The sequence below is a fragment of the Somniosus microcephalus genome, unplaced genomic scaffold (assembly GCF_052327205.1).
Source record: "Somniosus microcephalus isolate GS21.2 unplaced genomic scaffold, FLI_Smic_1.0 unresolved_chr4, whole genome shotgun sequence".
NCBI lineage: Eukaryota > Metazoa > Chordata > Chondrichthyes > Squaliformes > Somniosidae > Somniosus > Somniosus microcephalus.
The window spans coordinates 57,052,277-57,076,315 of NW_028225182.1; the positions used below are offsets into that span (position 1 = coordinate 57,052,277).

Here is a 24,039-nt window from a genome sequence, read left to right on the forward strand (position 1 = left end):
TTCATGATTATTTCCCAGTTTATTGAGCCCCAGAGACCGAGGGAGTAGAGTCACAGCACAAGACTCAAACCGCACGGTACAGACAGTTCCATCCCAGCCCTTGTTGGCACACAGTGATACCCGGGGTCACGGCGCGGTCCCATCCAACACTCCACAGACACACATCCCGCCGGGTGAACAATCGCCCCTTTCCCGCTGCTCCACATTCCCAGTTCCTGCCAGGAGCGGTTCCTCTTGAATTTTCCATCCCTTGTGTTACCCCCAGAGCAGCACCATCGTGACCAGACCTGTTAGAAACACAAACTTTTAGAATTCACACCTTCTCCTGCTGCCTTCCCTGCTCCGCTCCAACTCCTTCTCACCAACATCGCATCAAAGGCCACAATTACAACCCACAGCGCCCTCCCGGAGCCACTGCACTGGGAAGCAATGGGCAACAGGTCACACAGTGATGGGACGGGGGTCTCTGTCTGCGATTCCCCCGCACGGTGATGGGACGGGGGTCTGTGTCTGCGATTCCCCCGCACGGTGATGGGACGGGGGTCTCTGTCTGCGATTCCCCCGCACGGCGATGGGACGGGGGTCTGTGTCTGCGATTCCCCCGCACGGTGATGGGACGGGGGTCTGTGTCTGCGATTCCCCCGCACGGTGATGGGACGGGGGTCTGTGTCTGCGATTCCCCCACTCGGTGATGGGACGGGGGTCTGTGTCTGCGATTCCCCCGCACGGTGATGGGACGCGGGTCTCTGTCTGCGATTCCCCCGCACGGTGATGGGACGGGGGTCTGTGTCTGTGATTCCCCCACACGGTGATGGGACGGGGGTCTGTGTCTGTGATTCCCCCACACGGTGATGGGACGCGGGTCTGTGTCTGTGATTCCCCCACACGGTGATGGGACGCGGGTCTGTGTCTGTGATTCCCCCGCACGGTGATGGGACGGGGGTCTGTGTCTGTGATTCCCCAGCACGGTGATGGGACGGGGGTCTGTGTCTGCGATTCCCCCACACGGTGATGGGACGGGGGTCTGTGTCTGCGATTCCCCCACACGGTGATGGGACGGGGGTCTGTGTCTGCGATTCCCCAGCACGGTGATGGGACGGGGGTCTCTGTCTGCGATTCCCCCACATGGTGATGAGACGGGGGTCTGTGTCTGTGATTCCCCCACACGGTGATGGGACGGGGGTCTCTGTCTGCGATTCCCCCACACGGTGATGGGACGGGGGTCTGTGTCTGCGATTCCCCCGCACGGTGATGGGACGGGGGTCTCTGTCTGCGATTCCCCCGCACGGTGATGGGACGGGGGTCTGTGGCTGCGATTCTCCCACACGGTGATGGGACGGGGGTCTGTGTCTGCGATTCTCCCGCACGGTGATGGGACGGGGGTCTCTGTCTGCGATTCCCCCGCACGGTGATGGGACGGGGGTCTGTGTCTGCGATTCCCCCGCACGGTGATGGGACGGGGGTCTCTGTCTGCGATTCCCCCACACGGTGATGGGACGGGGGTCTGTGTCTGTGATTCCCCCACACGGTGATGGGACGGGGGTCTGTGTCTGCGATTCCCCCGCACGGTGATGGGACGCGGGTCTGTGTCTGCGATTCCCCCGCACGGTGATGGGACGGGGGTCTGTGTCTGCGATTCCCCCACACGGTGATGGGACGGGGGTCTGTGTCTGCGATTCCCCCGCACGGTGATGGGACGGGGGGTCTGTGTCTGCGATTCCCCCACACGGTGATGGGACGCAGGTCTGCGTCTGCGATTCCCCCGCACAGTGATGGGAGGGGGGTCTGCGAATCCCCCACACTGAGCTCCTGATTTCAGTTGTGCGGCTGTGGGCAGTACCATGCGAGTGTCGGGGGCTTGCCCCAGTGTCGGAGTTCCCATCACCGTAGAATCCGCCCCTGTGGACTGGGCCATCGAATACTCACCCAGCACATACGCCGCGGCCAGTTTCTGTGTGACTGTCAGGTGCAGATAGGCAGGGACCAGACGGGTAGACTGGCCCACGAGAGGCAGCATCAGGAAGACGACACAGGCGATTCCGAGCACGACACAGAGCGCCAAGAGTGCCAGGGGAGGCTGCTGGCCTGAGGGAAGAATGCGGGTTAGAGGAGGGGAAAACAAGTGCATAAATCTGCCTGATAGCAAATCGCGCAGCGCTTGCGGATTCTGTCGTCCGGCTCGGTCTGGGTCTCTGCACCGACGTGACGCCCACTGACCACTGACGAGGGCCGTGGGTAAAGGTAGTGATGCTTTGCATAGTCGAATAGCCGACTGCCACTCACTGTCTGGACTCGCCCCTGGCCGGCATGCTCAGTACAGTGGCCCCTTCAACAACAACAACTTGCTTTTAGATAGCGCCTTCAACATAGTAAAATGTCCCAAGCCATGTTCCCGCTAATTGGCGGTCTAAGTGCGTGGCCCCTTTAAATTTACTGCGCGGCCACACGTGCGCGGTATTGTCCAGTGGCGGCAGCTGGCGAGCGGCCTGCGTGGGACTTCCCAATTGGTGCGTGGCCGCGCGACTGAGGGGGAACATAGGTAGCGAGGCGCTTCACAGGAGTGAGATTATCAAACAAAACTAGCACTGAACCACATCAGGACAGGTGACCAAAAGCTGGGTCAAAGAGGTCGGTTTGAAGGAGCCTCTTAAAGGAGGAGAGGCGGAAAAGTTTAGGGAGGGAATTCCAGAGCTCGGGGCCCAGGCAGCTGAAGGCACGGCCGCCAATGGGGGAGCAATGGAAATTGGGGGGGGATGCGCGAGAGGCCAGAATTGGAGGAGCGCAGAGATCTCAGAGGGTTGTGGGGCTGGAGGAGGTTACAGAGATAGGGAGGGTTGTGGGGCTGGAGGAGGTTACAGAGATAGGGTTGTAAGGGCTGGAGGAGGTTACAGAGATGGGGAGGGTTGTAGGGGCTGGAGGAGGTTACAGAGATAGGGAGGGTTGTAGGGGCTGGAGGAGGTTACAGAGATAGGGAGGGGTGTAGGGGCTGGAGGAGGTTACAGAGATAGGGAGGGTTGTAGGGGCTGGAGGAGGTTACAGAGATAGGGAGGGTTGCAGGGGCTGGAGGACGTTAGAGAGATAGGGAGGGTTGTAGGGGCTGGAGGAGTTTACAGAGATAGGGAGGGGTGTAGGGGCTGGAGGAGGTTACAGAGATAGGGAGGGTTGTAGGGCTGGAGGAGGTTACAGAGATGGGGAGGGGCTGGAGGAGGTTACAGAGATAGGGAGGGTTGTAGGGCTGGAGGAGGTTACAAAGATAGGGAGGGGTGTAGGGGCTGGAGGAGGTTACAGAGATAGGGAGGGGTGTAGGGGCTGGAGGAGGTTACAGAGATAGGGAGGGTTGTAGGGCCTGGAGGAGGTTACAGAGATAAGGAGGGTTGTAGGGGCTGGAGGAGGTTACAGAGATAGGGAGGGTTGTAGGGGCTGGAGGAGGTTACAGAGATAGGGTTGTAGGGGCTGGAGGAGGTTACAGAGATAGGGAGGGTTGTAGGGGCTGGAGGAGGTTACAAAGATAGGGAGGGTTGTAGGGCTGAAGGAGGTTACAGAGATAGGGAGGGTTGTAGGGGCTGGAGGTGGTTACAGAGATAGGGAGGGTTGTGGGGCTGGAGGAGGTTACAGAGATAGGGAGGGGTGTAGGGGGGTACAGAAATAGGGAGGGTTGTGGGGCTGGAGGAGGTTACAGAGATAGGGAGGGGTGTAGGGGGGTACAGAGATAGGGAGGGTTGTGGGGCTGGAGGAGGTTACAGAGATAGGGAGGGGTGTAGGGGGGTACAGAGATAGGGAGGGTTGTGGGGCTGGAGGAGGTTACAGAGATAGGGAGGGGGCGAGGGGCCATGGAGGGATTTGAACACCAGGATGAGAATTTTAAAATCGAGGCGTTGCCGGACCGGGAGCGAATGTAGGTCAGCGAGCTCGGGGGTGATGGAGAGGAGGGGAATTACAAGGAAATAAAGCGTTCAGCTGAGTCTAGCCGCGGGGCAGGGCGGGGAGCAATTAGTTTGGGTTGCAGGAGATTGGGAGGATTGCGCGGGGGGTGGGGAGGGAGGTTCGGGAAGCAGTGCCCTCTCTATCTTCGGCCAACATACCTCTACACACGGGTACAGACTGGGGCAACAACCGGTCAGCATTTTCCATCAAAGGTTCTCTAGCATCGCCCCGTGGCTGCGATCGCCTGGTGGGGTAAACTACAGCCGAGATATTCTTCCTCCCTAAGGGTTTCGCACATCCATCTTCACACACCTCAACACGGAACCAGTCCGCTATCCCAAACTGGCACTTCCTGATATCCTTGTGTCGAACAACACTGGGAATAAAATGGCACATTAGAGTTCATTGTGCGCAACACCCACTGTCCTATCAAACACTCCAAGGGCAGGTACAGCACGGGTTAGATACAGAGTAAAGCTCCCTCTACAGTGTCCCATCAAACACTCCCAGGGCAGGTACAGCACGGGTTAGATACAGAGTAAAGCTCCCTCTACACTGTCTCATCAAACACTCCCAAGGCAGGTACATCACAGGGTTAGATACAGAGTAAAGCTCCCACGACACTGTCCCATCAAACACTCCCAGGGCAGGTACAGCACAGGGTTAGATACAGAGTAAAGCTCCCTCTACACTGTCCCATCAAACACTCCCAGGGCAGGTACAGCACGGGTTAGATACAGAGTAAAGCTCCCTCTACACTGTCCCATCAAACACTCCCGGGGCAGGTACAGCACGGGTTAGATACAGAGTAAAGCTCCCTCGACACTGTCCCATCAAACAATCCCAGGGCAGGTACAGCACGGGTTAGATACAGAGTAAAACTCCCTCTACACTGTCCCATCAAACACTCCCAGGGCAGGTACAGCACAGGTTAGATACAGAGTAAAGCTCCCTCTACACTGTCCCATCAAACACTCCCAGGGCAGGTACAGCACAGGTTAGATACAGAGTAAAGCTCCCTCGACACTGTCCCATCAAACACTCCCAGGGCAGGTACAGCACGGGTTAGATACAGAGTAAAGCTCCCTCTACACTGTCCCATCAAACACTCTCAGGGCAGGTACAGCACAGGGTTAGATACAGAGTAAAGCTCCGTCTACACTGTCCCATCAAACACTCCCAGGGCAGGTACAGCACAGGTTAGATACAGAGTAAAGCTCCCTCTACACTGTCCCATCAAACACTCCCAGGGGAGGTACAGCACGGGTTAGATACAGAGTAAAGCTCCCTCTACTCTGTCCCATCAAACACTCCCAGGGCAGGTACAGCACGGGTTAGATACAGAGTAAAGCTCACTCTACACTGTCCCATCAAACACTCCCAGGGCAGGTACAGCACGGGTTAGATACAGAGTAAAGCTCCCTCTACACTGTCCCATCAAACACTCCCAGGGCAGGTACAACACGGGTTATGTGGTAAACCACTGTTTGTATTCCACTGTGTACATGTCTGTACATGCCTCGATTGACTCCTCCCACGAGTCCAGGTATAAAGGTGACTGCTCCACAGTCCCTCTGTATTCTGGACTGGTCGACCACTCGAGGCACACCTTCATTCTCTTGTTAATAAAAGCCTGTTAGTTACTCGCTGAACCTCAGTCTTTTGAGTGATTGATAGCGCATCAGGTTAGATACAGAGTAAAACTGCCTCTGCACTGTCCGATCAAACAGTCCCAGGGCAGGTACAGCACGGGTCAGATACAGGGTAAAGCTCCCTCTGCACTGTCCCATCAAACACTCCCGGGCAGGTACAGCACGGGTTTGATGCAGAGTAAAGCTCCCTCTACACTGTCCCATCAAACACTCCCAGGGCAGGTACAGCACGGGTTAGATACAGAGTAAAGCTCCCTCTACACTGTCCCATCAAACACTCCCAGGGCAGGTACAGCACGGGTTAGATACAGAGTAAAGCTCCCTCTACACTGTCCCATCAAACACTCCCAGGGCAGGTACAGCACAGGTTAGAACACTGTCCCATCAAACACTCCCAGGGCAGGTACAGCACGGGTTAGATACAGAGTAAAGCTCCCTCGACACTGTCCCATCAAACACTCTCAGGGCAGGTACAGCACGGGTTAGATACAGAGTAAAGCTCCCTCTACACTGTCCCATCAAACACTCCCAGGGCAGGTACAGCACGGGTTAGATACAGAGTAAAGCTCCCTCTACACTGTCTCATCAAACACTCCCAAGGCAGGTACAGCACAGGGTTAGATACAGAGTAAAGCTCCCACGACACTGTCCCATCAAACACTCCCAGGGCAGGTACAGCACAGGGTTAGATACAGAGTAAAGCTCCCTCTACACTGTCCCATCAAACACTCCCAGGGCAGGTACAGCACGGGTTAGATACAGAGTAAAGCTCCCTCTACACTGTCCCATCAAACAATCCCAGGGCAGGTACAGCACGGGTTAGATACAGAGTAAAACTCCCTCTACACTGTCCCATCAAACACTCCCAGGGCAGGTACAGCACAGGTTAGATACAGAGTAAAGCTCCCTCTACACTGTCCCATCAAACACTCCCAGGGCAGGTACAGCACGGGTTAGATACAGAGTAAAGCTCCCTCTACACTGTCCCATCAAACACTCTCAGGGCAGGTACAGCACAGGGTTAGATACAGAGTAAAGCTCCGTCTACACTGTCCCATCAAACACTCCCAGGGCAGGTACAGCACAGGTTAGACACAGAGTAAAGCTCCCTCTACACTGTCCCATCAAACACTCCCAGGGGAGGTACAGCACGGCTTAGATACAGAGTAAAGCTCCCTCTACTCTGTCCCATCAAACACTCCCAGGGCAGGTACAGCACGGGTTAGATACAGAGTCAAGCTCACTCTACACTGTCCCATCAAACACTCCCAGGGCAGGTACAGCACGGGTTAGATACAGAGTAAAGCTCCCTCTACACTGTCCCATCAAACACTCCCAGGGCAGGTACAACACGGGTTATGTGGTAAACCACTGTTTGTATTCCACTGTGTACATGTCTGTACATGCCTCGATTGACTCCTCCCACGAGTCCAGGTATAAAGGTGACTGCTCCACAGTCCCTCTGTATTCTGGACTGGTCGACCACTCGAGGCACACCTTCATTCTCTTGTTAATAAAAGCCTGTTAGTTACTCGCTGAACCTCAGTCTTTTGAGTGATTGATAGCGCATCAGGTTAGATACAGAGTAAAACTGCCTCTGCACTGTCCGATCAAACAGTCCCAGGGCAGGTACAGCACGGGTTAGATACAGGGTAAAGCTCCCTCTACACTGTCCCATCAAACACTCCCAGGGCAGGTACAGCACGGGTTAGATACAGAGTAAAGCTCCTTCTACACTGTCCCGTCAAACACTCCCGGGGCAGGTACAGCACGTGTTAGATACAGAGTAAAGCTCCCTCTACACTGTCCCATCAAACACTCCCAGGGCAGGTACAGCACAGGTTAGATACAGAGTAAAGCTCCCTCTACACTGTCCCATCAAACACTCCCAGGGCAGGTACAGCACGGGTTAGATACAGAGTAAAGCTCCCTCTACACTGTCCCATCAAACACTCTCAGGGCAGGTACAGCACGGGTTAGATACAGAGTAAAGCTCCCTCTACACTGTCCCATCAAACACTCCCAGGGCAGGTACAGCACGGGTTAGATACAGAGTAAAGCTCCCTCTACACTGTCCCATCAAACAATCCCAGGGCAGGTACAGCACGGGTTAGATACAGAGTAAAACTCCCTCTACACTGTCCCATCAAACACTCCCAGGGCAGGTACAGCACAGGTTAGATACAGAGTAAAGCTCCCTCTACACTGTCCCATCAAACACTCCCAGGGCAGGTACAGCACGGGTTAGATACAGAGTAAAGCACCCTCTACACTGTCCCATCAAACACTCTCAGGGCAGGTACAGCACAGGGTTAGATACAGAGTAAAGCTCCCTCTACACTGTCCCATCAAACACTCCCAGGGCAGGTACAACACGGGTTATGTGGTAAACCACTGTTTGTATTCCACTGTGTACATGTCTGTACATGCCTCGATTGACTCCTCCCACGAGTCCAGGTATAAAGGTGACTGCTCCACAGTCCCTCTGTATTCTGGACTGGTCGACCACTCAAGGCACACCTTCATTCTCTTGTGAATAAAAGCCTGTTAGTTACTCGCTGAACCTCAGTCTTTTGAGTGATTGATAGCGCATCAGGTTAGATACAGAGTAAAACTGCCTCTGCACTGTCCGATCAAACAGTCCCAGGGCAGGTACAGCATGGGTTAGATACAGGGTAAAGCTCCCTCTACACTGTCCCATCAAACACTCCCGGGCAGGTACAGCACGGGTTAGATACAGAGTAAAGCTCCCTCTACACTGTCTCATCAAACGCTCCCAAGGCAGGTACAGCACAGGGTTAGATACAGAGTAAAGCTCCCACGACACTGTCCCATCAAACACTCCCAGGGCAGGTACAGCACAGGTTAGATACAGAGTAAAGCTCCCTCTACACTGTCCCATCAAACACTCCCAGGGCAGGTACAGCACGGGTTAGATACAGAGTAAAGCTCCCTCTACACTGTCCCATCAAACACTCTCAGGGCAGGTACAGCACAGGGTTAGATACAGAGTAAAGCTCCGTCTACACTGTCCCATCAAACACTCCCAGGGCAGGTACAGCACAGGTTAGATACAGAGTAATGCTCCCTCTACACTGTCCCATCAAACACTCCCAGGGCAGGTACAGCACAGGTTAGATACAGAGTAAAGCTCCCTCTACACTGTCCCATCAAACACTCCCAGGGGAGGTACAGCACGGGTTAGATACAGAGTAAAGCTCCCTCTACTCTGTCCCATCAAACACTCCCAGGGCAGGTACAGCACGGGTTAGATACAGAGTAAAGCTCACTCTACACTGTCCCATCAAACACTCCCAGGGCAGGTACAGCACGGGTTAGATACAGAGTAAAGCTCCCTCTACACTGTCCCATCAAACACTCCCAGGGCAGGTACAACACGGGTTATGTGGTAAACCACTGTTTGTATTCCACTGTGTACATGTCTGTACATGCCTCGATTGACTCCTCCCACGAGTCCAGGTATAAAGGTGACTGCTCCACAGTCCCTCTGTATTCTGGACTGGTCGACCACTCGAGGCACACCTTCATTCTCTTGTTAATAAAAGCCTGTTAGTTACTCGCTTAACCTCAGTCTTTTGAGTGATTGATAGCGCATCAGGTTAGATACAGAGTAAAACTGCCTCTGCACTGTCCGATCAAACAGTCCCAGGGCAGGTACAGCACGGGTTAGATACAGGGTAAAGCTCCCTCTACACTGTCCCATCAAACACTCCCGGGCAGGTACAGCACGGGTTAGATACAGAGTAAAGCTCCCTCTACACTGTCCCATCAAACACTCCCAGGGCAGGTACAGCACGGGTTAGATACAGAGTAAAGCTCCTTCTACACTGTCCCGTCAAACACTCCCGGGGCAGGTACAGCACGGGTTAGATACAGAGTAAAGCTCCCTCTACACTGTCCCATCAAACACTCCCAGGGCCGGTACAACACGGGTTATGTGGTAAACCACTGTTTGTATTCCACTGTGTACATGTCTGTACATGCCTCGATTGACTCCTCCCACGAGTCCAGGTATAAAGGTGACTGCTCCACAGTCCCTCTGTATTCTGGACTGGTCGACCACTCGAGGCACACCTTCATTCTCTTGTTAATAAAAGCCTGTTAGTTACTCGCTTAACCTCAGTCTTTTGAGTGATTGATAGCGCATCAGGTTAGATACAGAGTAAAACTGCCTCTGCACTGTCCCATCAAACACTCCGGGCAGGTACAGCACGGGTTAGATACAGAGTAAAGCTCCCTCTACACTGTCCCATCAAACACTCCCAGGGCAGGTACAGCACGGGTTAGATACAGAGTAAAGCTCCTTCTACACTGTCCCGTCAAACACTCCCGGGGCAGGTACAGCACGGGTTAGATACAGAGTAAAGCTCCCTCTACACTGTCCCATCAAACACTCCCAGGGCAGGTACAGCATGGGTTAGATACAGAGTAAAGCTCCCTCTACATTACTCATCAGGAACCGACCGGGGAGGGGAAAGCCTGATGAGGACAAGTTGTGACTGCGAAACAAAGTGTGAGGTATAGTCCAGAGTGTGGGGTTGTCCATGGACCTGAAACCCGGGGGGTGCTCATGGGTCTGTAATCAGAGACAGGCCGCGCCTTCAGAAGAGGTAAAGTGAAAATCAGGGGTGAAGGAAACTCACATGTCGAGGCAGGACTGAGGCCTGACGCATCCTTCAGATTCCAGCACGGTGTATCTGTGAGGAGTCGTACACAGCACTGGAGGCAAAGCACAGGAGATCGCAGCCAATCACAGAGTGTCAGGACAGGTCTCTCACCCCACCTCACTCCTGCACCCCTCACCACCCGACCCATAACCCCCCTCGCTCACCCCCGACCCCTCACACCCCCTCGCTCACCCCAGACCCCTCACCACCCGACCCCATAACCCCCCTCGCTCACCCCCGACCCCTCACCACCCGACCCCATAACCCCCCTCGCTCACCCCCGACCCCACAATCCCCCTCGCTCACCACCGACCCCTCGCTCACCCCGACCCCTCGCTCACCCCCGACCCCCACACACCCCCTCGCTCACCCCCCGACCCCTCACACCCCCTCGCTCACCCCCGACCCCACACACCCCCTCGCTCACCCCCGACCCCACACACCCCCTCGCTCACCCCCGACCCCTCACACCCCCTCGATCACCCCCGACCCCTCACACCCCCTCGCTCACACCCGACCCCTCACACCCCCTCGCTCACCCCCGACCCCTCACACCCCCTCGCTCACCCCCGACCCCTCACACCCCTCGCTCACCCCCACCCCTCACTGACCCCCGACCCACACACCCCCTCGCTCACCCCACCCCTCACGACCCCCGACCCACACACCCCCTCGCTCACCCCGACCCCACACACCCCCTCGCTCACCCCCGACCCCACACACCCCTCGCTCACCCCCGACCCTCACACCCCTCGATCACCCCCGACCCATAACCCCCTCGCTCACCCCCGACCCCATAACCCCCCTCGCTCACCCCCGACCCCATAACCCCCCTCGCTCACCTCCGACCCCTCACTCTCCAATCCGCAACTCTCCCCGACCCCATAACCCCCCTCTCACCCCCGACCCCTCACCACCCGACCCCATAACCCCCCCTCACTCACCCCCGACCCCACAATCCCCCTCGCTCACACCCCGACCCCTCACACCCCCTCGCTCACCTCCGACCCCACAATCCCCCTCGCTCACCCCCGACCCCTCACACCCCCTCGCTCACCTCTGACCCCACAATCCCCCTCGCTCACCCCCGACCCCTCACACCCCCTCGCTCACCCCCGACCCCTCACACCCCCTCGCTCACCTCCGACCCCTCACTGTCCAATCCCCAACTCTCCCCGACCCCATAACTCCCCTCACTCATCCCCGACCCCTCACTCTCTGACCCCCCACTCTCCCTGACCCCATAACCCCCCTCGCTCACCCCCGACCCCTCACTCTCCAATCCCCAACTCTCCCTGACCCCATAACTCCCCTCGCTCACCCCCCGACCCCTCACTCTCTGACCCCCCTCTCCCTGACCTCTCACCCCCTCCCTCCCCGACCCCTCACCCCCTCCCTCCCCGACCCCTCACCCCCTCCCTCCCCGACCCCTCGCTCACCCTCCTGAACCCTCACTCCCGAGCCCCTCACTCTCCGACCCACTACTTTCCGACCCCTCACTCCCCTCCCTCACTCCCCAACCCCTCACTCACCCTCCTGACCCTCACCCCCGACCCTCACTCTGACCCCCCCTCCCCGATCCCTCACCCCCCTCCCTCACTCCCTGACCCCTCACCCCCTGACTCCTCACCGCCCGTCCCCTCACCCTCAACCCCTCACTCGCCGACCCCTCACCACCCCGACCCATCTCCTCCCAAATGCGTATTTGGCAAATGGGGTCCACAGTCCCTGCAGCAGGAGTCAATGGAGAATCATCAGGAGAATTACCTCACTACCCGGTGGCAGCCGTGGATCAGAGGGCAACATCTCGCCTCTGAATCAGAAGGTCATGGGTTCAAGACACACTCCAGATATTTAATCCCATAATCCAGGCCAACACGCCCAGTGCAGTACTGAGGGAGCGCCGCACTGTCGGAGGGGCAGTACTGAGGGAGCGCCGCACTGTCGGAGGGGCAGTACTGAGGGAGCGCCGCACTGTCGGAGGGACAGTACTAAGGGAGCGCCGCACTGTCGGAGGGGCAGTACTGAGGGAGCGCCGCACTGTCGGAGGGGCAGTACTGAGGGAGCGCCGCACTGTCGGAGGGGCAGTACTGAGGGAGCGCCGCACTGTCGGAGGGGCGGTACTGAGGGAGCGATGCAGTGTCGGAGGGACAGTACTGAGGGAGCGATGCATTGTCGGAGGGGCAGTACTGAGGGAGCGCCGCACTGTTGGAGGGGCAGTACTGAGGGAGCGCCGCACTGTCGGAGGGGCAGTACTGAGGGAGCGCCGCACTGTCGGAGGGGCAGTACTGAGGGAGCGCCGCACTGTCGGAGGGGCAGTACTGAGGGAGCGCCGCACTGTCGGAGGGGCAGTACAGAGGGAGCGCCGCACTGTCGGAGGGACAGTACTGAGGGAGCGATGCATTGTCGGAGGGGCAGTACTGAGGGAGCGCCGCACTGTCGGAGGGCCAGTACTGAGGGAGCGCCGCACTGTCGGAGGGACAGTACTGAGGGAGCGCCGCACTGTCGGAGGGGCAGTACTGAGGGAGCGCCGCACTGTCGGAGGGGCAGTACTGAGGGAGCGCCGCACTGTCGGAGGGACAGTACTGAGGGAGTGCTGCACTGTCGCGGGGGCAGTACTGAGGGAGCGCCTCACTGTCGGAGGGGCAGTACTGAGGGCGCCGCACTGTCGGAGGGGCAGTACTGAGGGAGCGCCGCACTGTCGGAGGTGCAGTACTGAGGGAGCGCCGCACTGTCGGAGGGGCAGTACTGAGGGAGCGCCGCACTGTCGGAGGGGCAGTACTGAGAGAGCACCGCACTGTCGGAGGGGCAGTACTGAGGGAGCGCCGCACTGTCGGAGGTGCCATCTTTCGGAAGAGATGTTAAACCGAGGCCCCATCTGCTCTCTCAGGTGGACGTAAAAGATCCCATGGCCACTATTTTTAAGAAGAGCAGGGGCGAGTTCTCCCCGGTGTCCTGGGGCCAATATTTATCCCTCAACCAACATCACTAAAACAGATGATCTGGTCATTATCACGTTGCTGTGTGTGGGAGCTTGCTGTGCGCAAATTGGCTGCCGTGTTTCCCACATTCCAACAGTGACCACACTTCAAAAAAACTACTTCATTGGGTGTAAAGCGCTTTGGGACGTCCGGTGGTCGTGAAAGGCGCTGGAGAAATGCAAGTCTTTCTTTCAACTAAGGTTTAGGGTTAGTGTCTCCCCGATCCCAGCACGAACTCCCGTCAGCTCCCGGGTATTCCTTTTAACCGCCACTCACCTTTGAACCTCAGGATGAAGGCGTAGGGATTATACAGGGTTAACACCTGCTTGTGGCTGCTCTGGTCATCAGCCTGGAAGGTCAGTTCTCCGGGAAAGATGAACACCGGGAGTCTCCCCTGGGACCCGGCGGAGGGCGGGGGAGTCCTTCCCAGCCTCCCCCGCTCCGCCTCCTCGGACTCCCGCCCCTGACTCTTGGTGTACAGGGTCCTGCGTCGCATCTGCTAATCCTGGACCTGGATCTCGGAGCACATCTTCCGGGAAATCCGGGAACAAACGGCAGCTCCAGGAACTGACGGGCCTCCCGGGAACAGGTGGGTCGATCCGAGAAGAGGCAGATCAGGGAACAGGCAGCAGAACCGGGAATGTGGGGCTGATCCGGGGAATGTGAGGTTGATCCGGGGAATGTGAGGGTGATCTGGGAAATGTGGGGGTGATCTGGGGAATGTGTGGGAGATCCGGGGAATGCGGGGAGATCCGGGGAATGTGGGGCTGATCCGGGGAATGTGGGGCTGATCCGGGGAATGCGTGGGAGATCCGGGGAATGCGGGGGAGATCCGGGGAATGTGGTGGTGATCCGGGGAATGTGGTGGTGATCCGGGGAATGCGGGGAGATCCGGGGAATGCGGGGGTGATCTGGGAAATGTGGGGGTGATCTGGGGAATGTGTGGGAGATCCGGGGAATGCGGGGAGATCCGGGGAATGTGGGGCTGATCCGGGGAATGTGGGGCTGATCCGGGGAATGCGTGGGAGATCCGGGGAATGTGTGGGAGATCCGGGGAATGTGTGGGAGATCCGGGGAATGCGGGGGAGATCCGGGGAATGTGGCGGTGATCCGGGGAATGTGGTGGTGATCCGGGGAATGCGGGGAGATCCGGGGAATGCGGGGAGATCCGGGGAATGCGGGGAGATCCGGGGAATGTGGGGGAGATCCGGGGAATGCGGGGGTGATCCGGGGAATGCGGGGAGATCCGGGGAATGCGGGGGTGATCTGGGGAATGTGGGGGAGATCCGGGGAATGCGGGGAGATCCGGGGAATGTGGGGTGATCCGGGGAATGCGGGGAGATCCGGGGAATGTGGGGGTGATCTGGGGAATGGGGGGGAGATCCGGGGAATGCGGGGAGATCCGGGGAATGTGGGGGTGATCCGGGGAATGCGGGGAGATCCGGGGAATGTGGGGGTGATCCAAGGATTCCGTGACCATCAGAATCTTTAAAAGAAGATGTTAAACATTTTAAAATCTCAAAGCGACGCTTGGAATTCCCCAGGATCGACAATCCCAACCTGCTCACACCGGGGCCCGCCTCCAATCACAGAATCATAAAGTTACAAACTGCAGACTTCTTAATCATACCCCCTACACTGAAGTCTAAATCATTGATACATACCACAAAAAGCCAAGGAGCCAGTGCTGAGCCCCGCGGAACCCCACTGGAAACAGCCTTCCAGTCACACAAACACCCATCGACCATTGCCCTTTCCTTCCTGCCTCTGAGCCAATTTTAAACAGACTTGCATTTCTCCAGCGCCTTTCACCACCGGACGTCCCAAAGCGCTTTACAGCCAATGAGGTACTTTTGAAGTGTGGTCACTGTTGTAATGTAGGAAACACAGCAGCCAATTTGCGCACAGCAAGCTCCCACACACAACAATGTGATAATGGCCAGATCATCTGTTTTTTTGTTATGTTGATTGAGGGATAAATATTGGCCCCATGACACCGGGGAGAACTCCCCCCTGCTCTTCTTCGAAATAGTGCCACGGGATCTTTTACGTCCACCTGAGAGAGCAGACAGGCCCTCGGTTTAACGTCTCATCCGAAAGACGTACCTCCGACAGTGCGGCGCTCCCTCAGTACTGCCCCTCCGACAGTGCGGCGCTCCCTCAGTACTGCCCCTCCGACAGTGCGGCGCTCCCTCAGTACTGCCCCTCCGACAGTGCGGCGCTCCCTCAGTACTGCCCCTCCGACAGTGCGGCGCTCCCTCAGTACTGCCCCTCCGACAGTGCGGCGCTCCCTCAGTACTGCCCCTCCGACAGTGCGGCGCTCCCTCAGTACTGCCCCTCCGACAGTGCGGCGCTCCCTCAGTACTGCCCCTCCGACAGTGCGGCGCTCCCTCAGTACTGCCCCTCCGACAGTGCGGCGCTCCCTCAGTACTGCCCCTCCGACAGTGCGGCGCTCCCTCAGTACTGCCCCTCCGACAGTGCGGCGCTCCCTCAGTACTGCCCCTCCGACAGTGCGGCGCTCCCTCAGTACTGCCCCTCCGACAGTGCGGCACTCCCTCAGTACTGCCCCTCCGACAGTGCGGCGCTCCCTCAGTACTGCCCCTCCGACAGTGCGGCGCTCCCTCAGTACTGCCCCTCCGACAGTGCGGCGCCCCCTCAGTACTGCCCCTCCGACAGTGCAGCGCTCCCTCAGTACTGCCCCTCCCGACAGTGCGGCGCTCCCTCAGTACTGCCCCTCCGACAGTGCAGCGCTCCCTCAGTACTGCCCCTCCCGACAGTGCGGCACTCCCTCAGTACTGCCCCTCCGATAGTGCAGCGCTCCCTCAGTACTGCCCCTCCGACAGTGCAGCGCTCCCTCAGTACTGCCCCTCCGACAGTGCGGCGCTCCCTCAGTACTGCCCCCCCGACAGTGCGGCGCTCCCTCAGTACTGCCCCTCCGACAGTGCGGCGCTCCCTCAGTACTGCCCCTCCGACAGTGCGGCACTCCCTCAGTACTGACCCTCCGACAGTGCGGCGCTCCCTCAGTACTGCCCCTCCGACAGTGCGGCACTCCCTCAGTACTGCCCCTCCGACAGTGCGGCACTCCCTCAGTACTGACCCTCCGACAGTGCGGCGCTCCCTCAGTACTGCCCCTCCGACAGTGCGGCGCTCCCTCAGTACTGACCCTCCGACAGTGCGGCGCTCCCTCAGTACTGCCCCTCCGACAGTGCGGCGCTCCCTCAGTACTGCCCCTCCGACAGTGCGGCGCTCCCTCAGTACTGCCCCTCCGACAGTGCGGCGCTCCCTCAGTACTGCCCCTCCGACAGTGCGGCGCTCCCTCAGTACTGCCCCTCCGACAGTGCGGCGCTCCCTCAGTACTGCCCCTCCGACAGTGCGGCGCTCCCTCAGTACTGCCCTCCGACAGTGCGGCGCTCCCTCAGTACTGCCCCTCCGACAGTGCGGCCCTCCCTCAGTACTGCCCCTCCGACAGTGCGGCGCTCCCTCAGTACTGCCCCTCCGACAGTGCGGCGCTCCCTCAGTACTGCACTGGAGTGTCAGCCTAGATTTTTGTGCTCAAGTCTCTGGGGTGGGACTTGAACCCACGACCTTCTGAGGTGACAGTGCTGCCCACTGAGCCACAGCTGTCAATTTTGGATCCAATTTTCCACGTTCCCTTGGATCCCGTGGGCTTTTACTTTTCTGACCAGTCTGCTATGTGGGACCTTGTCAAAGGCCTTGCTAAAATCAATGTAGATTACATCAAACGCTCCTTGTTACCTCTCAAAAAATTCAATCAAATTAGTCAGACACGACCTTCTCTTAACAAATCCATGCTGACTGTCCTTGACTAAGCCGTACCTTTCTAAATGACGATTAAATCTGTCCCTCAGAACTTTTTCCAACAATTCGCCCACCACTGAGGTTCGGCTGACTGGCCTGTAATTACTCAGTCTATCCCTTTCTCTCTTTTTAAACAACGGTACGTTAGCAGTCCTCCAGCACCACACCTGTAGCCAGAGAGGATTGAAAATGATGGTCAGAGCCTCCGCTATTTCCTCCCTTGATTCTCTCAGCAGCCTGGGATACATTTCATGTGGGCCTGGCGATTTATCTACTTTCAAAGATACTAAACCTTTTCATACTTCCTCTCTCACTATGCTTATCTCGTACTCCTTAACTCCTAAATCACCCAACCTGCTCACACCTGATCCCAGGCCCCACCGCACGGGCCCCGATCCCAGGCCCACCGCACGGGCCCCGATCCCAGGCCCACCGCACGGGCCCCGGTCCCAGGCCCCACCGCACGGGCCCCGGTCCCAGGCCCCACCGCACGGGCCCCGGTCCCAGGCCCCACCGCACGGGCCCCGGTCCCAGGCCCACCGCACGGGCCCCGATCCCAGGCCCCACCGCACGGGCCCCGATCCCAGGCCCCACCGCACGGGCCCCGATCCCAGGCCCCACCACACGGACCCTGATCCCAGGCCCACCACACGGGCCCCGATCCCAGGCCTCACCACATGGGCCCTGATCCCAGGCCCCACCACACGGGCCCCGATCCCAGGCCTCACCACATGGGCCCTGATCCCAGGCCCCACCACACGGGCCCCGATCCCAGGCCCCACCACACGGGCCCCGATCCCAGGCCCCACCACACGGGCCCCGATCCCAGGCCCACCACACGGGCCCTGATCCCAGGCTCCACCACACGGGCCCTGATCCCAGGCCTCACCACACGGGCCCCGGGCCCAGGCCCACCGCACGGGCCCCGGGCCCAGGCCTCACCACACGGGCCCCGATCCCAGGCCTCACCACACGGGCCCTGATCCCAGGCCTCACCACACGGGCCCTGATCCCAGGCCCCACCACACGGGCCCCGGGCCCAGGCCTCACCACACGGGCCCTGATCTCAGGCCCCACCACACGGGCCCCGGGCCCAGGCCTCACCACACGGGCCCTGATCCCAGGCCTCACCACACGGGCCCTGATCCCAGGCCCCACCACACGGGCCCCGGGCCCAGGCCTCACCACACGGGCCCCGGGCCCAGGCCTCACCACACGGGCCCTGATCCCAGGCCTCACCACACGGGCCCTGATCCCAGGCCTCACCACACGGGCCCTGATCCCAGGCCCCACCACACGGGCCCCGGGCCCAGGCCTCACCACACGGGCCCCGATCCCAGGCCTCACCACATGGGCCCTTATCCCAGGCCCCACCACACGGGCCCTGATCCCAGGCCCCACCACACGGACCCTGATCCCAGGCCCACCACACGGGCCCCGATCCCAGGCCTCACCACATGGGCCCTGATCCCAGGCCCCACCACACGGGCCCCGATCCCAGGCCTCACCACATGGGCCCTGATCCCAGGCCCCACCACACGGGCCCCGATCCCAGGCCCCACCACACGGGCCCCGATCCCAGGCCCACCACACGGGCCCTGATCCCAGGCTCCACCACACGGACCCTGATCCCAGGCCTCACCACACGGGCCCCGATCCCAGGCCCCACCACACGGGCCCCGATCCCAGGCTCCACCACACGGACCCTGATCCCAGGCCTCACCACACGGGCCCCGATCCCAGGCCCCACCACACGGGCCCCGATCCCAGGCCCACCACACGGGCCCTGATCCCAGGCTCCACCACACGGACCCTGATCCCAGGCCTCACCACACGGGCCCCGATCCCAGGCCCCACCACACGGGCCCCGATCCCAGGCTCCACCACACGGACCCTGATCCCAGGCCTCACCACACGGGCCCCGATCCCAGGCCCCACCACACGGGCCCCGATCCCAGGCCCACCACACGGGCCCCGGGCCCAGGCCCCACCACACGGGCCCTGATCCCAGGCCTCACCACACGGGCCCTGATCCCAGGCCTCACCACACGGGCCCTGATCCCAGGCCTCACCACATGGGCCCCGATCCCAGGCCCCACCACACGGGCCCCGATCCCAGGCCTCACCACACGGGCCCTGATCCCAGGCCCCACCACACGGGCCCCGATCCCAGGCCCCACCACACGGGCCCCGATCCCAGGCCTCACCACACGGGCCCCGGGCCCAGGCCTCACCACACGGGCCCCGGGCCCAGGCCCACCACACGGGCCCTGATCCCAGGCCTCACCACACGGGCCCCGGGCCCAGGCCTCACCACACGGGCCCCGGGCCCAGGCCCCACCACACGGGCCCTGATCCCAGGCCTCACCACACGGGCCCTGATCCCAGGCCTCACCACACGGACCCTGATCCCAGGCCTCACCACACGGGCCCTGATCTCAGGCCTCACCACACGGGCCCTGATCCCAGGCCTCACCACACGGGCCCCGGGCCCAGGCCCCACCACACGGGCCCTGATCCCAGGCCTCACCACACGGGCCCCGGGCCCAGGCCTCACCACACGGACCCTGATCCCAGGCCCCACCACACGGGCCCTGATCCCAGGCCTCACCACACGGACCCTGATCCCAGGCCCACCACACGGGCCCTGATCCCAGGCCTCACCACACGGGCCCCGGGCCCAGGCCTCACCACACGGACCCTGATCCCAGGCCCCACCACACGGGCCCTGATCCCAGGCCTCACCACATGGACCCTGATCCCAGGCCCCACCACACGGGCCCTGATCCCAGGCCTCACCACACGGGCCCCGGGCCCAGGCCTCACCACACGGACCCTGATCCCAGGCCCCACCACACGGGCCCTGATCCTGTTTGATCCGTGATTCTGAGAGTATGATGTTTTTCAATAACTACACGGATGCTGTAACTTAACAATCAACAGGTGTTTACTGGAGGAGGGTAGTCTCAAGACTGGGGGTACAGAGGCATGCTCAAGGCTTATATACAGGTGTGGTCACTGCCGGTACTACAGTATACAGGAGCTGTAAAAGTAGTTCTCTCTTAAAAGGTACATACACTACAATTCCTCCCCTTTTAGATTAGTAGTACCCATAATATTCAAATAACAATTAACACTTCAACATGTACATTAAACAACAATAGTCCATTTATAGATTCAGTCTTTGGGGCGGCTTCCTGATCCTTTCTGGATAGCGCCTTTCCTGAGGTTCTTGTTCTTGGTGCGGAGGCAATTCTGGCCCCTTTTCGTCGGTTAGTTCATCCGTTTCCACTGCTACTGTTTCTGAGGTAGATGCTACCGGTATGTCGGGTTCATCCCCAGGTACTCGAGATATGGGGTTGACTCGTTCCTGTGACGCTAAGATCTGGTCGACATGGCATCTCACAATGTTCTCCCCGACATCCACTGTGTACATTAATGGCCCCTGCCGTGTGCATATCGTTCCGGGTTGCCATTTCTCTGTTCGGTAGTCACGGGCCAAGACTGGTTGTCCTACATTGAAGCTCCTTGTCGGCTTCTCATTGATGTGCTGGAATTGTTTATCCTCAACATTTCTTCGCACATTTGGTCTGAGCAAATCCAGACGAGATCGCAACCTTCGGTTAAAGAACATCATGGCCGGGGTCTGGTTGGTAACTGCATGTGTCGCGTTTCGGTAGGCTAATAAGAAATTGTCCACCTTATGCTGTAGTGGAATTTCATCGTCGCACATGGCCTTTATCGCCTTCTCAAAGGTTTGTACGAACCTCTCAGCCAATCCATTTGTGGCTGGATGATACGGGGTAGATTTGTAATGCCTTACCCCATTCCTTCTCATAAATTTTCGAAACTCTTCGGACACAAACTGTGGTTCATTATCAGAGCAAATCTGCTCTGGCAAGCCGTTTCTGGCAAATATGGTCCGTAGGACTGCAATCGTTTTCTCTGTAGTGGTTGAGGACATTTTTATCACCTCAGGCCACTTCGAATGAGCATCCACTGCTATTAAGAACATTGAGTCCATGAATGGACCAGCAAAATCAATATGCACCCGTTGCCATGGAGAGGAGGGCCACTCCCATGGGTGTAGAGGGGCATGTGGTGGTGCATTTTGGACCTTCTGGCATCCGGAGCAGCTCTTGGTTAGGTCTTCGATTTGTTGATCGATTCCCGGCCACCACACATAAGCCCTAGCAAGGCTTTTCATTTTCACTCCCCCCAGATGACCTTCATGTAGCTCATTTAGCACTCTCTCCCTTAACTTGGGTGGAATCACCACTCTGGATCCACACATCACTGTCCCCTGGCATACTGACAGCTGTTCTCTTCTGGATGAGAATGCTGGCAACAGTGAGTCGCCATGTGTTGGCCATCCCCTCACCGTCAAATCATATACCCGAGACAGCGTCGGATCATTGCGGGTCTCCTTCTCTATATCCGCGTTCGTTACTGGCAATCGTTCAATTATTGACGAATAAAATATCTCGATAGGGTCCACTGCTGGTGCTTCCTCCACAGTGGGCAGTGGCAGGCGCGATAGCCCATCAGCGTTTCCATGCTGTTTCGTGCCTTTATATTCTATTTCATATTGATTCGCCCCTAGAAACAGGGACCATCTTTGTAACCGTTCTGCCGTCATCACTGGAACGCCCTTCTTAGGACTAAAGATGGAGACAAGTGGTTGGTGGTCAGTCAGCAAGGTGAACTTCTGCCCATGCAGATAGTGGTTGAATTTTTTTACTCCCCATACTAGGCTGAGGGCCTCCCTGTCAATCTGGGCGTAGTTGCGCTCGGCTGAGGTTAGTGACCGAGACGCAAAGGCTACTGGCCTCTCCAACCCGTCAGGGAATTTGGGCGACAGCACCGCTCCAATACCATAGGGTGATGCATCACATGCCAAACGAATTGGTAGTGCTGGGTTGAAATGGGCCAACATCTCTTTTGATGTGATCAATTCTTTACACTTCTGGACAGCTCGTCTACGTTCGTCATTCCACTTCCATGGTACCCCTGTTTGCAGTAGGGTGTTCAGTGGGTGTAATACCGTGGACAAATTTGGTAAGAACTTATGGTAGTAGTTTACCAGCCCAAGGAACGACCTCAGTTGTGACACATTTTCCGGTGCTGGAGCCTTGACTACTGCCTCAATCTTTTCAGGGGACTTATGTAACCCCTCTTCATCGATAACGTGGCCACAATACGAGATCTGCTTCTGGAAAAACTCGCACTTGTGGCGATTAGCTCGTAGCCCATTTTCCTTTAATCTGGTGAGCACCTTCTCCAAGTTGGCGAGGTGATCACTGTCATTTTCGCCCGTGACCAGGATGTCGTCCAAATAACACTGGGTCCCCGGAATCCCTTGCAGGACTTGATCCATCGCCCTTTGCCAAATAGCCGGAGCCGATGCTACTCCAAACACCAGCCGGTTGTATTGATAAAGACCTTTATGAGTGTTAATCGTAAGGTATTGTTTCAAGGCTTCTTCCACCTCCATTTGCAAGTACGCCTGGGCTAGATCAATTTTGGTGAAGCGTTTACCTCCAGATAGCGAGGCGAAAATATCCTCAATTCGTGGAAGCGGATATTGTACCGTGTGAAGGACTGGGTTCACTGTCACCTTAAAATCCCCACAGATGCGGACCTTCTTTGGTTCCCCAGGCGTATTACTCAACGACCTCTTCATTACAGGAACGATGGGTGTAGCCCACTCGCTCCAGTCTACTTTGGACAGTACTCCTGAACGTTCCAACCCTTCCAGCTCTGCTTCGACAGCTGGTCTGATCGCATAAGGCACTGGTCTGGCCTTAAGAAACTTTGGGCTTGCATTTTCCTCTATTTTAATCGTCGCTGTTATGCCTTTTAGTGTTCCGAGTCCCTCCTGGAACACTTCTTTTGCGTCAGTTAGCATTTTTGACAGTCGTCATGGTGTGATGTCGTCATCCTTTTTGGCCTCAACCTTCAGTGCCTGTATGGAATGCCAATCTAATTGTATCTTCCGGATCCATTCACGTCCTAGCAGTGGTGGTCCTCCATCTGGCAATACATATATATCCATTTTAGGTATTTCCTGGCCTTTATATATCACTTTCACCCTTATTTTTCCTTTGGGGTAGACTTTTTGCCCCGTGTACGTCTTCAAGACAATCTCTGTAGCTTTCAAGGGTATATGTGAAAATAGCCGCTTGTAGTCCCTTTGGTTTATGACTGTTAGGGCTGATCCTGTGTCCAATTCCATTTTCACTTGGACTCCGTCTATCTTGAGTGTAACCCAGATAGTCTGGTGATCCTCCATTTTGGTTACCTTATGTAGTTTCAGACAACCCAGCTCCTTGCTTCCGGAGTCTGTGTCACTTTTCTGTTCGTCTGAACTACTGTCCATCACCTGGTGTACCTTTTTGTACTTCTCCTGTGGAGATTTCTTACTGTTGGTTTTCTTCCCAGACCTGCAGACTCTTGCTATGTGTCCTGCTTTTCCACACTGTCTGCACACTTGGTCCTTGAACCAACAATCCTTCTGGTCATGTGTTGTTCTGCCTCAGCGATAGCACTTCCCCGTTCCATAGGACATTTCATTGGTGCCATATTCTTGCGGTCTCCGTTGTATCTCTGCAGCGCCCCTTGCGGCTGCTTCGTGTGATACTGCCATACTGAAAGCCTTGTCCAGCGTAAGATCCTTTTCTGATAGAAGCCGTTTCTGGGTTCCTTCACTTTGCAGCCGACACACAAACTTGTCCCTTAACGTATCTGCTAGTCCCGCTCCAAACTGGCAGTGTTTCGATAGCTTGTGCAGTTCCGTTAGGTATTCAGCATTGCTTTCGTCTTTGTGTTGGTTCCTTTTATGGAACTTAAATCGTTCTGCTATCAGCAGCGGTGTGGGGTTTAAGTGGTCCTGTAGGATTTCTACTATGCTTTCGAAATTCTTGTTCACCGGCTTCTCTGGGGTTATTAGGTTTCGCAGTAACCCATAAGTTTTTG

The 24,039-nt window shown here is 57.7% G+C and overlaps 1 protein-coding gene across 2 annotated transcripts in view; it reads right to left on the minus strand.

Moving 5' to 3' along the window:
- Nucleotides 1–24,039, minus strand: part of LOC147091141 (motile sperm domain-containing protein 1-like) — a 29,366-nt gene continuing 5,327 nt past the window's right edge. Inside the window, exons 1-5 of one of the 2 annotated variants that reach the window (XM_085977604.1) lie at nucleotides 13,522–13,741; nucleotides 10,241–10,316; nucleotides 4,083–4,300; nucleotides 1,927–2,085; nucleotides 1–287 (exon numbers count right to left, since the gene is read on the minus strand). In XM_085977604.1, the coding sequence (XP_085833730.1) occupies nucleotides 256–287; nucleotides 1,927–2,085; nucleotides 4,083–4,300; nucleotides 10,241–10,316; nucleotides 13,522–13,741 (705 nt within the window). In that variant the 3' untranslated portion in view covers nucleotides 1–255. Of the gene's footprint in view, nucleotides 288–1,926; nucleotides 2,086–4,082; nucleotides 4,301–10,240; nucleotides 10,317–13,521; nucleotides 13,742–24,039 lie in introns of those variants that run through there. The other variant, XM_085977606.1, reaches the window with a different exon arrangement.